The sequence below is a fragment of the Hypomesus nipponensis genome, chromosome 19, assembly GCF_054491055.1.
Source record: "Hypomesus nipponensis isolate SF chromosome 19, ASM5449105v1, whole genome shotgun sequence".
In the NCBI taxonomy this organism is placed as follows: domain Eukaryota; kingdom Metazoa; phylum Chordata; class Actinopteri; order Osmeriformes; family Osmeridae; genus Hypomesus; species Hypomesus nipponensis.
Genome location: NC_140379.1, coordinates 11,835,121 through 11,849,551, shown reverse-complemented (window position 1 = coordinate 11,849,551; position 14,431 = coordinate 11,835,121). Strand labels below are relative to the sequence as shown.

Here is a 14,431-nt window from a genome sequence, read left to right as displayed (position 1 = left end):
AGTAACTGCTGTTGCTTTTGTCCTCTTTTGTGAAAGTACTGTATGACTAAATATGACCATCTAGTGGCCGATTTAACTGTTTTTGACTATTAGATTAAATCATAAGATTATGACCTAAGGATTATTGCTAAGGATTTTCTTTCAGGTAGACCGAATTAAATAAGGTGAATTTGAAAACCTTGTAAAAACAAAAGGTGTGTGTGTGCAGGGGATGGGGGTCCCTTAAGATTATTCAGGATGTGATTGAAAGTCTCATGCAGAATAGACATTACACTCCTTGAAAATTGATTGATCCCGAGTCCCATACACCAAACTCAACAGTAACTTTTATTTTCAAATAAAACACAATTTTCAAATAAAAACAAGGGGATCCTGTTACTTTTTATTGGTTAGGTCATCCAGCTACCTTACCTTTCAAATAATTAAAAGTATTTAAATATAATCTTCAAGGAAGAAAGCAAAACTCAAAGCAAAAAAAAACATTGTCACAAAATAAACAAACCAAGCATCTCCTAATTGCAAAGCCCAGCTATATAAAATAATAATTCTAATGTATGCACTATACATAACTCAATATGTGGATGTATATTTTGTGATATATATGTATGTCAGTAATATAGCATGGGCAAGAACAGAATAGATTGGTGCATTCAATAATTTAAGTGATCACACTTATTATAAACCTCAACTTCTTTAGCCTCTTTTATTCTCTGTGGGGTTTCATTCAGCTTTGATCAATGGGTGATTATGGGTGATTGTAATTGAATGTAGATGATGGAGAGGATGTGGCTATGGGGTGGCCAGGTGTTTTGGTAGATAAGGCTGATCATAATAATGATGATGATGATGCAGTTCTAGAAGCCGAAGGTGTTCTCTCCACTGTATGCCACATATAAAAAGCCGTCCTCGTCTTTCTCCTTTTCGTACAGCTGTCCCATTGTAATGCTGCAATGGGAAAAACCAGGAATAAAATAATAAGGGTTGAAATTCTCATCAGTAAAGCTGTTTAGGTACAAACTGTTCTATTCACTTGAATGAGAGCAGGTTATTTTTTTTATATGAGAGTTAAGGCTCTAATATCTTAACCTTAGTCCGCTTTACCTATGATAAAATCTCAAATAAGATCAAATGTGTCCAAACTTTTGACTGGTACTGTATGTTTTTGAAAAAGCACTATTCTTAATAGTGTTTGTCAGAATAGGATTGTGATTTGGATTCATCCCAGATTTGCTTGAATGCATAAACTTCCGTTCCGCCTAATCAAACAAATAGTCGCTCGGCTATTGGATACTACAAGGCTAATTGTATTTTCCTGCGTGATTTCAGACCTGGATTGAGGCACAGTTTTATCAACAAACAGGAAGATGGCCTTTTCAGAAGGGAGCTGGATGCGTTTTCGGATGATCCACATGAACTGGGCCACAGTGATGTCGGAGGGAACCAAATACTTCCTCTTGTCAATGTCCACAATCTGTGATCCTGACACCTTCTCCACAATAACCTAGGTACACAGGGTAATAGACTTTAATTTATTCACCAAAATATTATGCAACTAGTCATTCATATTGACACAAACAATGTAGTTGCGCTCTCACTCACCGGAACCCTGTCTGGGTACTTATTACGTATTTTAGCAGACTCTATGCACCGATGTTCTGTTTGGGAAAAACGATAGAGATGGAAAGACAGTAAGAGATTAGGGCAAGATTGAGTGGCAGTTTAGACCAGTGCAAATCTGGCAGTAGACCTATTCACTCTTGCCGATTGACAGCAGAGCCAGTCTCCCTAACAGGCACAACATTTGAATGCTGATGTCACATGATATTCTCTGCTCCACAGATCAACAAGGAGCAGCTGTGGACACAGATGCACCTTGGGTAATCCCTCAGTAAACCTGTCAATTCGCAGACTTGATAATATTTTTAAATCGTATACATTAAAATAATGAATGTGGCTTTCGTTGGAATTAATTTAAATAGGTGTGTAAAAACATAATGGTTTAGAAGTTCAGAATGATCTAATGGACTTGTTAACTCAGACTATTGTTTATTAGGCTATTAGATTTAATGTATTTTCAAGTTTGCGTTGCATAGGGAATGGAGTTTTAGTCGCAGAAAATTGTAGCCTTTGCCAAAACGAGTTTAGTATTATCTTACATTTTCACACAGACCGAGTCGTGGCCTGTTTATTTAAATGCGGGTCTGCAGAAATTCTACCGACTTCATACCTTGAACAAAACAAATACATCTACTTTAACTATACAACAATATATTTAAGATATTAGACGAGAAACTGCTAATATAGCCTATCTCAGGTTATGTTAAACAGTTCTTGAAATGTCATCATGTTATGATTCGTGACTTTCGTTGTTGAAACAAAGACAAATCAAAACCTCAACCCTAGGCCACTTCACCTATTAAGACGGAAACGTAGGCTATCAAGTAGCCTTATAACTTGTGTATAGCAGGTGAAGTGCAAGGACGAAAGACATTTGAATTTGCCTTGTCATGAAATAAACCTTACCCAGAGAATGATCCTCTTTAAACATCCATTTCATGTTTGCGGGTTCTGAGCGCTTTCGCACGATAGTGACTGAAATGATACACGTCAAATAATTAAGTCGTAAAGATAAACTAATTGTATGTCTAAAACCCCAAACAATATTGAAATGTTGAACTAGCGTCAACAATTTAGCAAAACAAGCTCCCCCGGCCTAGCAGTGCGTTGCCCAAATGATGACGTCACTATAAGACTGTACCATTCAAATTACAGGGGGACATCCAAAATAGCTTCTGATCCCCAAAACATTTAAATTCAAAATACTCGATGATTACACCAGATATTCAAATGAGATTTGGTAAAAAGTTTAATTAATCATTTATCTTCATATAAACCTGTACCAAATCTGACAGAATATTGTCTCGAACTGCCATAACAATTCGCCCCTCTTTAGAAGCTTACAGTGCATCCGAGTGCTTTTTAAATACATATTTTTACAGTGAACTATTTATACTGTGAATTATTTTCATTGTGAACTATTCCAGTATGAAAAAGCATCAGCATGACTATTTAATAGTCCACAATAGACATAGTACACAGGACGGTCATTTACACACGTTTTATTCCGTATAAAGTATTGTTTTTTTTATTTAAAAAACTTCAAAGATTAAGATCTAAACAACCCTTTCAGTTGACTTATAGGCTGACTTTAGTCGGGGAGTTGTCTTCTTGTCATGGCGTGGAGCTTTTTGCTGGTTGTCGATGGGGAGGGGTTTGCCAAGATGTTGGCCTACAGTGATACCGCTGGGGTGAGAGCTGCGTTCCTTCATCACTTCTGGACGAAGTTTAAAAACCCCTGGGAAACTGAGATCAAAGAGCTCGCAGGGAGCAAAGGTCAAGGCGTAAAGCCTCTCAGTCTGGTTCGCCAGTCCTTTAACATAGTGGTGCGCACTAAAGGTGGACAGTAAGCAGGGTACCAGGAGATCTGTGGTGCAAGGACTTGGAACCCACAAAAGTGTAGAATGCCATTCTGTAATGTACAAGACAGGTGGCTTGGAGGGAAATCTATCTTTGCACGTTTAATCTATGTTGTTAACATATTTAACTTAATGAAGCTTAGCATTCATGTAATTTATTTTCTGTGTACTTATGTTATGCTATGACAGGTGCTTGCGTTGTCTTGTCTTAAGAATTTCAGTGCCCAGTCTGGCCTTGTTATTCTGTGCATCTGACAATAAAAGACTTGAACTTGAGCTAACAAACTTAACTTTAAAAGGACCATTGTTTCTAGCTGCATCTCTTATTGGTTATACTGCCTCTCTTTCTCAACATACTGTCCTTGCTCACCTGCAAGAGCCATAATGTTACATTGATATTTCCGTGGATACCATCAGGACTGAACATGCTATTCATTGCTCCGGAGCTGGACAACAGTGCTTTTTTGTCCTACAAGAAAAGGAACCCATTTCACACTACTATAATCCTTGTTTTTTTCAACCTGTTATCTCCTAATCAAACAATGTAGGTGAAGTATTTATAAAGTTGTACCACACTTACACAAAATGAATACATTTGATAAAAAGTATCACACAGAGATTAAAAGTAGTAGTTCATCACAATACCAAGCACAGTGAGAAAGAGAGATGTACAGACAACATACCACAACACAAATTAAACTGTTTTCACAAGGTGTGTACGTATGTGTGTGCCATTTGACCTGGAAGATAATGAGTTCAGCATCCTCCACTTTGCGATGCTCAGCTAAGATACTGGATATGTGCATGTGTGTGGTTTATATGTTCATCATAGCTACATTTAAAAGATGTTGTCTAATTGTGTGTAAGGTTAGGGTCGGGAGACAGAAAAAGAAAACTTGTGACGTCCTGCTGTGTAGCAAGGTCAGAAACTATGACCTTGTAGCTTTTGCCATTTTAGGGCCTTGCAGGTTGGCTGCAGCGTTGAATGAGGCTGAGCTCTGGTGAGCATAAACGATCAGCACAATCTTGGGGGCTGTACATCCACCACACACACACACATACAACACGACACACTCTAGATTATTTTTTATATCAAATCTTTATAAAAAGACAAAACCCTCAAAATATTTATAAGCAATTGCTGCAACAAAGAGTTTTACAGGAATGCCACTTGGCCGTACTGAATTGCTGGAATTTTGTTTTCTTGAATTGCCAAGTGAAAGTTTACCTGTCCATGGCTAGTGTAGTGCTTGTTAGGCTATAAATTTACTTTCCAATCGAAACGTTTGGTTTCCACGGGCTAACTTTCTGTCGCTAGCACCTCGTATCCATTGGCTGGTGTTGTGCCCTGAGATGCACCCCCCATGTAATTTATTTTCTGTAAATCCCAGCATCAAATTATTCTCACTGTATATTGAGGGGACTAGTATGAGTAACCAGAGTACATTTCATGCTAGGTAGGCATGTGAACATTTGGTCTATTTTCAGGACAGCTGATTTTCTGTATCAGAAGGCTGTTTTCGACCTGTCTGAGCCTACCTTCAGGTTAAACTGCATTTAAAGGGGTCATTTACAGATTTTATAGGGTATTTCACATTAATCCTTAAGGTCTCCAAATAGGGGATGTAATATGTAACATTGGTTGGGCTGAAAATGGTACATGTGCTGATGTTCTATGCACCCTAATGCACCCTGTGAAATAGCCCTGGAATAAAGGTTTTCTCCCTTTTACGTTATGCTCATGAATATATAGATGAGCTGCGCACTGATTGGTTGGTTTAAAACGAGTGAAGCTGTGGAGCAAAGAGGCAACAAGGCCAACAGCACTCACTGAAACATGGGAGGTGGAGACTTGAAATCAAAACATACGAATACATCTATTGGATATCATTTTAAATGATAACGTTAGTCGGAGGGCCGGCCCAAGCCTTTATGGGGCCTTTGGCAGTATTGATTTGGGGGCCCCTCCGAATTTGTATAATTATCAAGCTGTAATTTAATGTGCTCTTGGGGGCCCTCTGGGGGCCACGGGGGTCCAAAGCAGCTGCTTAGTTCGTTTATGCCTTAATGGGCCGGACAAGACACCGGCAAGTGATATAACCTTGTTACAGGTGACTCAACAAAGCAGTTGTGGTCTTTGTGTAAAAAAATAATCAACAAGTAACAGATTATCTTACCACTCCAGGTGATCAGAGTATTCATAGTTTTCAGCCAGGAGATGGCTCTGGACCTCATAGTGACCCAAACTACTTCCACCACGTTACGTAGCTATAGCTATAAACGTTATCGAAACAGACAAAACTCAAGTTAAGGCTACGATATACTCAGACAACCTGTGCAAGCTGCGGTGAATTCCTAAATCAGTCTAGTAGCAAACGGCGTCGGGCATATAAAACTCAAGTTACCCATCCCATGGCTCATGAAAGCCGTGACACTATGAAGTCGAACACACCTACTCAGTGTACAAGGATGGAAGGGAAAGTTGTTGGCCAAGTAGTGATAGGTACTGGAGCTGACAGTAGACTGGTTCGTGCCGTGCCACAGGCACAGATCTTAAAACTAAACGTGAGAAACATTGTTGGATCAGAACTCAAGATACGACGTGGGCTTATATGTAACGGCTGCCTGTCACCTCAGTCACTGAAAAGAAAAAAAACAATTCCAACTGTGGTGTTTCTTACAGGGCTGAGAAGTCTCAAGCATTCGCCGTGAAATTATTTCTCACACATTTCAACCATTTCTCAAGCTGAAAATAAGGGTCCCGCTTTATACAATTAGGTAGTATAATAAATAGCCTAATAAATACTTAGATTTTGTCATGAACTTGTACCTATTTAGGACCTGATTTTATTGATTTTGGACTTTGAACTTTCACAGCAATAGAGATCCATAAGACAAGTCTTTCGAGTCTCGGCAAACTTTTGATAAAACTTGAGAGCACTGTAATAAGGTATTGTCTGCCATACCCTTACTAAATCGGTTTTGTTCAGGAAAATAAGGTTAACTAAGGATGGAACTTGAGATGACTCAAGCCACACTTAGTTATTCGAAATATGTATTTTGCACTTTTGAGTCTAAAGCAATGGCGGATTTAGGTTGTTAAAGTGAAAGTTACAAACCTCTCTCTCTCTCTCTCTCTCTCTCTCTCACACACACACACACACACACACACACACACACACACACACACACACACACTCACACACACAGTCACAAGCACTCATTTCAGTAACCCTTTTACTAGTTTTGCATAGCAGATGAGTGCCGTAATGCTTAGTGTGAAGCCAGAGCATAGTTTCAGTTACCCTACTGTAAGGATTTGTTGTCAAAACCATACAGAAGCATTTTAAAGACCCACATCCACATGAAAATCTTCTAAGTGGGACTTGGTAGTCTGTTTCCAGAGGTATATGGAGCTAACCTCCTCTTCCTTGGCCAAGTTGGCCACTAAATGTTGTTTGTAGACATTAAAACATGTAGACTGCTATGAATCCCAAGAAATGGATTGGTGCAGCTTACTCTGGTCTCTAGGGTTTGTGCTACCTGGGGTTTCAACTGGTCTAAATAAAGACTGAGAGGGTTTTTTCTTTTATGTAAAGGATTGGGCGGGGAGAGAAGAGTTTAGAAGGTTCTCATGAGCTTTTTTTCTTATTGTGCTGTCATCCAGTCAGCACATTCTTTGAGAGACAACAATGATGAAACTTTCAAGTACCACAACGGGTAGCCATAATGTTATTTCCCTATATGTCATTCAATGGTCCATGTATTGCATATATCCACCAGAAGCATGAGGCTATTACATAAAGTTCCCTGACAGAGCATTTTAAAATGAAAATACAAAATGAATACATTAAAAAAATATTTTGAAAAATTAAGAAAAAGAAGCAATGCTTCAATATGTTGTGGTACAGACAGATGAGGCTGTCAGGTAACTCTTTGAGAACAGGCACCCACCTTTCAAATTGACCAATTTATCAGTAAGTTGAACTTCATTATTCAATATGGTGTAATCTTCCTATTGTTGCTATCTTCCTACAATTGAACACCTGGTTGGTCATTTAGCAATATTAGAGTATAAATGACACAATTGTGTACCATCAGGGTCAACAATAATTATATCTCATATATACAATAACTTTACACAGTTTGTGTGAAAATGCCCAGGGATTTCCTGGCCTTGTTAGTTGCTTGTAACCCATTCTTTCAGGTTTCTTTAGTTAAGAAAACTTTATCCAATTGCATTACACACGGAATTCACTGTCACATAGCTTCATGGTTTTATTATACACAAAAGTGATGTCATCCACAAGGAAGTGTGGGTTAATCTGAAAAAAAAGTGGGACAGATAAGGAGCATTGAGGCTTTATTGTCTACACTTTTCTCATTCTCAGATTCTAAATACAGATCTGCAACACATTTATACTCAGCCCCATCATAAGTGGGAGGAGTCATTGCATCACACCATGACTACCTATGCCTTTAAGAATTTCAGGTATGACCCACAAAGTTAGAAGAAGTTTTGAATTCTGAGACAGACTGTTGGTCAAGGTTCGTTGGTCATGGCCAGGAAAATAATTAGATTACATTTAGTAGAAGCTCTTATCCAGAGCAACTTACAGTAAGTACAGGGACATTCCCCCAAGCAAAGTATGGTGAAGTGCCTTGCCCAAGGACACAACGTAATTTGGCTTGGCCAGTAATCGAACTGGCAACCTTCAGATTACTACCCCGATTCCCTAACCGCTCAGCCACCTGACTCCCAGATGCTATAGATAGAACATGCCAGGAATTGTTCTTTTTAGTTGTAGATTTTTTGTCACTAAACATTTGCAGTCCTAATATTAGTTTTATCTTAGCAACGATTGCAGGTGATTCTCACAGAATGCGGTCATGAGGACATGTTTGGTAAATTACAAATCTTTACCATGCAGGCAGTGCCAGGGCAGTGTGTGTCAGCAACACACAGCTTCAACTGCAGGGGTGTACGTTATGTGAAATGTATTCCTGATTTAGTTTAAATGCTGATGGTGATCATATTTTCACTGTTGTGACAAGGTGCACAGCAGATATTAAGTCACAATGATGCAATTCGAAATAGGACACTGACTATATCCAGTAGGGTACTGCAAAAAAATATATAAATCAAAATACCCCAGTATGCCAGATTCACATGCTAAAATGTATGGCTTGGTCAATGTACTACTATTACTAGGATGTTAGGCGTGTGTGGGGAAAAAATGGGAGGGGTGGGGATTTCAGAGGTCCGGAACGTTCAGGAAGTACTGTGGCGAGAGAGGAAAGGAAATAATAAATATTTAGAGTCTTACCAGCCAATACATTTCCCCGGAAGTCATAATTTGCCACTATATATTGAATGACAGCCTATGGAAGATGAGGGACGGCGACCTGTGCAGGTTTGTTTGGGAAAGCTGGTCCAGGATGGCACAGGTCAGTTTCTAAGCTTTTACACAAAATCGTAATGCAATTTTTTTTACTAAGAAAAAATCGGTCTGGTGGTTAACGAGACATTTGTGTTTAAATTAGTTTTTCTTTTAATATGACGAGGCTTTTGCATTCTAATGTCAGAATTGTGGTATTGTTGAGTTGCATTGTGCGTTGTCTTTTTTTTGTCATGTCAGATTTCAGTGCTTTGCATCTTGGCTGTTCTGAATTTTTCTTGGAAAGCATCAGCAAACGGTTGCTTCAATAGAACGCTGGTCGAATTACGAACAAGACGGTTTCTGAAAGTTTCTTGGGCTGGGAGATTTGCGTCGGCTGTAGCAACGACACATACATTGAAACAGTCTTGCTCATCCTTCCAACTACAAACTTCGTCGGTGGTGTATGACAACCGCTCATTGTCCCCCTGGCGGTATAGGTAAGTTGGCACCTATTAGAGCGATATTTAACCGAAACATGAAAAATGTGTAACTTTATTTATTCAGGTATAGTAAATGACTAACAGACACTGCTGATAGCCTATTAGTCACATGTATATACCACAGGCTGAAATTAAGCGCTATAATGTTATTATAGTAGGCCTAAGTATAATGTAACTAATGATAAAGGCCTATCTAAGGCTACTTAAACTAGATTCAGCATACGCTTTTATCCAAAGCGACTTTTCGGAGGGATTCAAACCTGAAACTTCTTGACCTGTAGTCTAATGTTCGGCCACTGAGCTACACCTATTCTCTGTGTTTTAAGATTTTGTTTTTTGAGATACTTTGTGCCCCACGCTTTTATGACATGCACTTTTATTGGGATTTGACATATGTCTAACTTGTTTAATGTTTCTTGTAGAATGGATGAGGAAGCTGACAGAATTCCACAAAAAATCGCTATTGCAGAGTGCCTGTGTGATGGCTGTATCATTAACAAGAAAGAAAACATAAGCTACAACTCAGTACCTGTGAATGTTTCCCTGAGGGTCCTGAAAATTACTCTGTGTCCAAACAACCCCCAACAATATTTGATCAAAGCACACTATGTCACCATTCCTGTGGCCTGCACCTGTGTTGTACCCCGTTTGTGGCCTGACCCAGTCCCTTAGTCAAGTTAGTCTCATTTAGATAACATAGAGAAACAATTGGTAGTGAGTTTTCTCACATGAAAGTTGTGTTTGTTTTAAAACTCATATTATTAAAATCCTTCTATTTAGTTTGATAAATGCAGCGCTGTGACATTTCCTACCATGTCAAAATGGCCTTGCACGGGTATCCTTTGGGATGTAGGTCATTAGAAGGTCAAATGTAATGACACATTAGTCATATTTTATTATTCTCAATCATTGTGAATATAGGTGTTATTGATTAATCTTTTGTAACATGAATGCAATATTTGTGTTAATTGTAGACACATTAGGGTCCAGTATTTGAAGACATCCAGTATTTAAATAGTAATGGTAAATGCTCCATGTATTAATCCATTCAGGCTTTATCTAAATTAGATTCACTAAATCAGTTTGAAAACTGCAATGGATCAAGTTCAAGTAGATATGGATTTTTTCCATATGAAATCTTTGCTATAGAAAATACTGTAATGTTCAGCAACAACTATTGAATGTGAGTTATCTTGTGTGGCATGAGATGGGAGGGAAGGGAGTCAGGTGGCTGAGAGGTTAGAGCATCGGGCTAGTAATCTGAAAGTTGCCAGTTCAATTCCCGGCCGGTGCACATGACGTTGTGTCCTTGGGCTTCACCCTACTTTCCTCGGGGAGAATGTCCCTGTACTTACTGTAAGTCACTCTGGGTAAGAGTGTCTGCTAAATGTAGACCAGATATAATAAACATTTTGGCTTCTTCGCAAGCCTGAAGATTGTGGTTGTGCTATTGAGATATGACGTGTAATTGTCATCGCACTGCTGTAGCTGCAGAATTATAGTTAAACTAATGCTTCTATAGAGTTGAGATTGTGCTATTGTCTTGTTAAAAAAGACAGTTGCTTGGTAACCACTAAACTATATATAATAAAATGTATAGTTTCTGATTATATGGTGCACTAACTGCATGAGCTATTTATACATCACTTTTGGTAAATGCATCCGTTTGCATGTACAGTATTAGTCAAAAGTTTTAGAACACCCCCATTTTTTCAATTGAAATTTAAGCAGTTCAGAAAACAAGTTTCTGAAAGTCATCAGCTTGTGTGATCGGCAACTCACAGGACAACAGCTTCAAGCACAGTTTAACACTGGTCGAAGTTAGCAAGTCAGGGTCTGTACTTTCCTGTCAGAGTTTTCTCTAGTTCCCTTTTGATGGTGTGGGAAACTGTACTCACTGACACCTTGTCTTTCTTTGCAAGTTCTATCTAAAATAAAGACCGAAACTTTTAAGGGTTATAATGGTCTGTCTGTCTTCCTTTGTTAATTGAAAAAAAGTTTTTTTTTTACCTCTGGCAGTTTACCGCTTAACTTTGTACCATTTCAGGTCATGTCTGTCTGTCTGCAAATCTAAAAATGAACTTTTTACTTTACGTGGAAACTGCCAAATTATTAACAGTTTGTCTAATTTTTAAAAGGCCAATAAAACTGTATGTCCTTGTTATAAGGGTGTTACAACAAGGGCGAAAAAGTATATTTTACAGGTGAGCCCTGCAGCTCGAAACACACACACACATAAAAAAAAAAAAGAATGCACATCAATATAAAGACAGGGCAGAACATACAACTAAACACAGCCTGAGACAGTTTACATGTTTCTTATTTTCCATGTCATTGCTAGTGCATACATTTTTGATAATAAAGACTTTTTAGATAATAAATGCATTGGCTTGTTTTAATGTATTTATGGTTTATGCTCAATTGCTGAATTATTGCTACACTGTCACACATTTATTTTTTGTATTACACAGAATACTAATGTAACAAAGCTCCAATGACTGAAATCAGTGTTGACTTTGACCTTTGTTTTTTACTCAAACATGTGCAGGTAGTAAAACAAACGTCATCCTGTATGGAGGATTAACCTATAAAAACATCTTTAGTTCTGCCTCCCAACACTATCTCTAAAGTTTATGGCTCACTGTAAAAACCTATTATTATAATGGCATGTTAACATGTAGGTCCAGGTTTGTGCAAGTCTTTCCAGAAATTAACCTGATCTGTGATAGTGTGTGTAGTGGTTGCTATTATCTGCGAATAGCTGCAGCGATTATAAGGCACAGGAAAAACTTGAAACAGGTTCTGACTGGGAGGGTCCGTGGGCTGGATACCCAGGTGTTTCATGCACAGTCCCAGATAGACATCCTCTATATAAATGGCTTTAACATGCCTGGATGCCTCCACCAGCTTCCTGGGCAGGTCTAACGACATGACATAACCCAGTCCCAGAGCATAAGAAGGATAAAAATTGTCAGGGAAAACATTCTCAGGAAGGTACCATTTGGAGTTAGGGTCTCGTTGAACCTGTGCCCATTTGGCCACCAGTCCAGTCATGTAGTTGTGCTGTGGTGCTGTCAGCAGCATGTGCACCAGGCTGTTCACATTGAGAAACATGTCTGAGTCAATCTTCATGGCGTAAGAAGCGTTGGGGCAGCGAAAGCTCAGCCACTCCAGCATCATCATGGTCTTGATGGTCAGGTTTTTGTAGCTGTCTGTAAAGTCACTCTGCAGAAGGTCTCTATGTTCTCTGCTCTCCTGCAGCACCTGCTCTTGGAGCTTCTCTGCCCCTTCTCCACTTGGAAGTCCCAACAGGAAGAACAGACTCACCACTTTGCCCAGAATCAGACTCTCAGTGCCCCAGGTACTGCGGACGGCATCACGAGCCACCCTGTTGTGAGGTGCAACTGGCACCGTTAGAACCAGGAAGGGATTCTTCTCCTGACATTGCTCAGGCTCATCCACAATGAAGTGAAACTCATGAGGGTATTCCACATGGAAAGATCCTGGTGAAATATAAGGTTCAATTGGCACTGCTTGTTCAACCGGGAGGAGATTGGGTACAGTTAGTGCCTCTGTCACGGTTGAATTCTCCATGGTGGTATTAATGTTTGTGACACTGAATTCAATTCCTTGTTGGAGAGTTGCATTCTGAATGACGGTGGCAGTACTGTTTGAGTATGTAGTAATGACAGGAACTAACGTACTCACAACTTGACCAAACCTCATCCACCATTTAGGGACTAAGTCCTCAGTCCTTTCCAATAGGTCAGTGTTGTAGATAATAAAGGTCAAAGACACAAAAACAATAAAGAAATAACAGCGATATCGAGACCATGTCACAAACATCCCTCTGTGGTCCATTTCCTGGTGAACAAGAGACAGATGTTTAACTTAACAATCATTAAACAGCATGACATTGTGACACAAGCTGACATTCTTTCAGTCAACATCAGAACCAATTTCAAATTCAAAGTAAAACTGCTGAAATGCCAATGTTTAATCTGTAGGTCAAATAAGTAAAATGCTTTCCTGTGTACAGTAGTTACCTATTTTTATTATACATAATAAATTACCATGTATGCATACATGGATTGGATTAAAATCAGTACATATAAAAATGTATGTATGCTTAAAAATGGTAAACAACGTTTAAGTTCTTAAATACCTCAAATGCATTCTAGCAGGTTGCTAACTTACCACTAGGTTTCTTGCAGTTACATTGATTGCATTTTACCCACCTTAATGTCAAGCTCTTACATATTAAGTTTATTTGTAAAATGTTGATGTTGAACAGAACAATACAGGAAGAACATTTCTGAAAAGTAAACTACTTACCTTTCTCCTTTTTATTCAAGCCAGTGTCAAACATAGTTGAGAATACTCCTTAAGCAACTCATACCCTGTGAGTGTTGCAAAACTACCACATTGCTTATCTTCCTTAGACAAACTTCCCCCACTGGTGAGAGGGTGGATTGTTTGCAGGTTAGCGACATAACCTAGACCAACTCAGTTAAAGGCATTCAGAATGACACATCCGAATCACTTCTAACCGCCCCTATTCTCTAGAGTCTTTTACATATTTTTCTGTAGCTCAGTAAATTTCCCTCCCTCTATGTAACTATGGTACCGTCTCTAGAGTTACTGGGTATTATCGTGGGGACATGTAAATATGTCATGTAACCATAGCACCCAGGTTTCTTTACTTTCAGAGAAACCACACCTATATTGGCCAACCCGTTTTTCCAGGTAACATTAGATCTCATATCGTATGTCTCATGCTTCAAATATAAATACTAAAACTACGACACAGTATTTTGAGAGCAAGTGGTAATTTTTGTTCTATTAATAATCAGCATAGTTGTGTTATCAGATCTGTTTTGTCACATCTGTATTTTTTTGTTAGGGCTGTATTTGACACAAGAGTACACATTAAAGGATTTACAAGTAAAACTTTTACTTTATTTTAGATGTTTAGTAGAATGTTCACAAACTATTGTAAGTAGATATTTGTCAAATGTATACAACCTTTACCTTTTTAAAGAAGGTTGCTGTGTCACAAATATGTTGTTCCAAA

At 38.7% G+C, this 14,431-nt stretch overlaps 3 protein-coding genes and 1 pseudogene across 3 annotated transcripts; 1 reads left to right on the top strand and 3 right to left on the bottom strand.

Annotated features, from left to right (window-relative positions):
* Window positions 1–306: 306 nt before the first annotated feature.
* LOC146247038 (gamma-aminobutyric acid receptor-associated protein-like 2) lies at window positions 307–2,738 on the bottom strand. Its single transcript, XM_084682279.1, has 4 exons — window positions 2,524–2,738; window positions 1,600–1,655; window positions 1,329–1,501; window positions 307–945 (listed from the first exon to the last, which is right to left on the bottom strand). The coding sequence occupies exons 1-4, from the start codon at window positions 2,555–2,557 to the stop codon at window positions 855–857; spliced, it is 354 nt and encodes a 117-aa protein (XP_084538405.1). The 5' UTR covers window positions 2,558–2,738; the 3' UTR covers window positions 307–854.
* A 435-nt stretch (window positions 2,739–3,173) lies between these two features.
* LOC146247037 (NAD(P)H dehydrogenase [quinone] 1-like) lies at window positions 3,174–5,711 on the bottom strand (annotated as a pseudogene).
* A 3,156-nt stretch (window positions 5,712–8,867) lies between these two features.
* il17c (interleukin 17c) lies at window positions 8,868–10,029 on the top strand. Its single transcript, XM_084682839.1, has 3 exons — window positions 8,868–8,924; window positions 9,116–9,354; window positions 9,780–10,029. Exons 1-3 carry the CDS (start codon window positions 8,868–8,870, stop codon window positions 10,027–10,029), a joined length of 546 nt encoding a protein of 181 aa, XP_084538965.1.
* A 1,561-nt stretch (window positions 10,030–11,590) lies between these two features.
* Window positions 11,591–13,956, bottom strand: LOC146247035 (beta-1,3-galactosyltransferase 1-like). Its single transcript, XM_084682447.1, has 2 exons — window positions 13,693–13,956; window positions 11,591–13,221 (listed from the first exon to the last, which is right to left on the bottom strand). Exon 2 carries the CDS (start codon window positions 13,216–13,218, stop codon window positions 12,028–12,030), a length of 1,191 nt encoding a protein of 396 aa, XP_084538573.1. The 5' UTR covers window positions 13,219–13,221; window positions 13,693–13,956; the 3' UTR covers window positions 11,591–12,027.
* Between the last annotated feature and the right edge of the window lie 475 nt (window positions 13,957–14,431).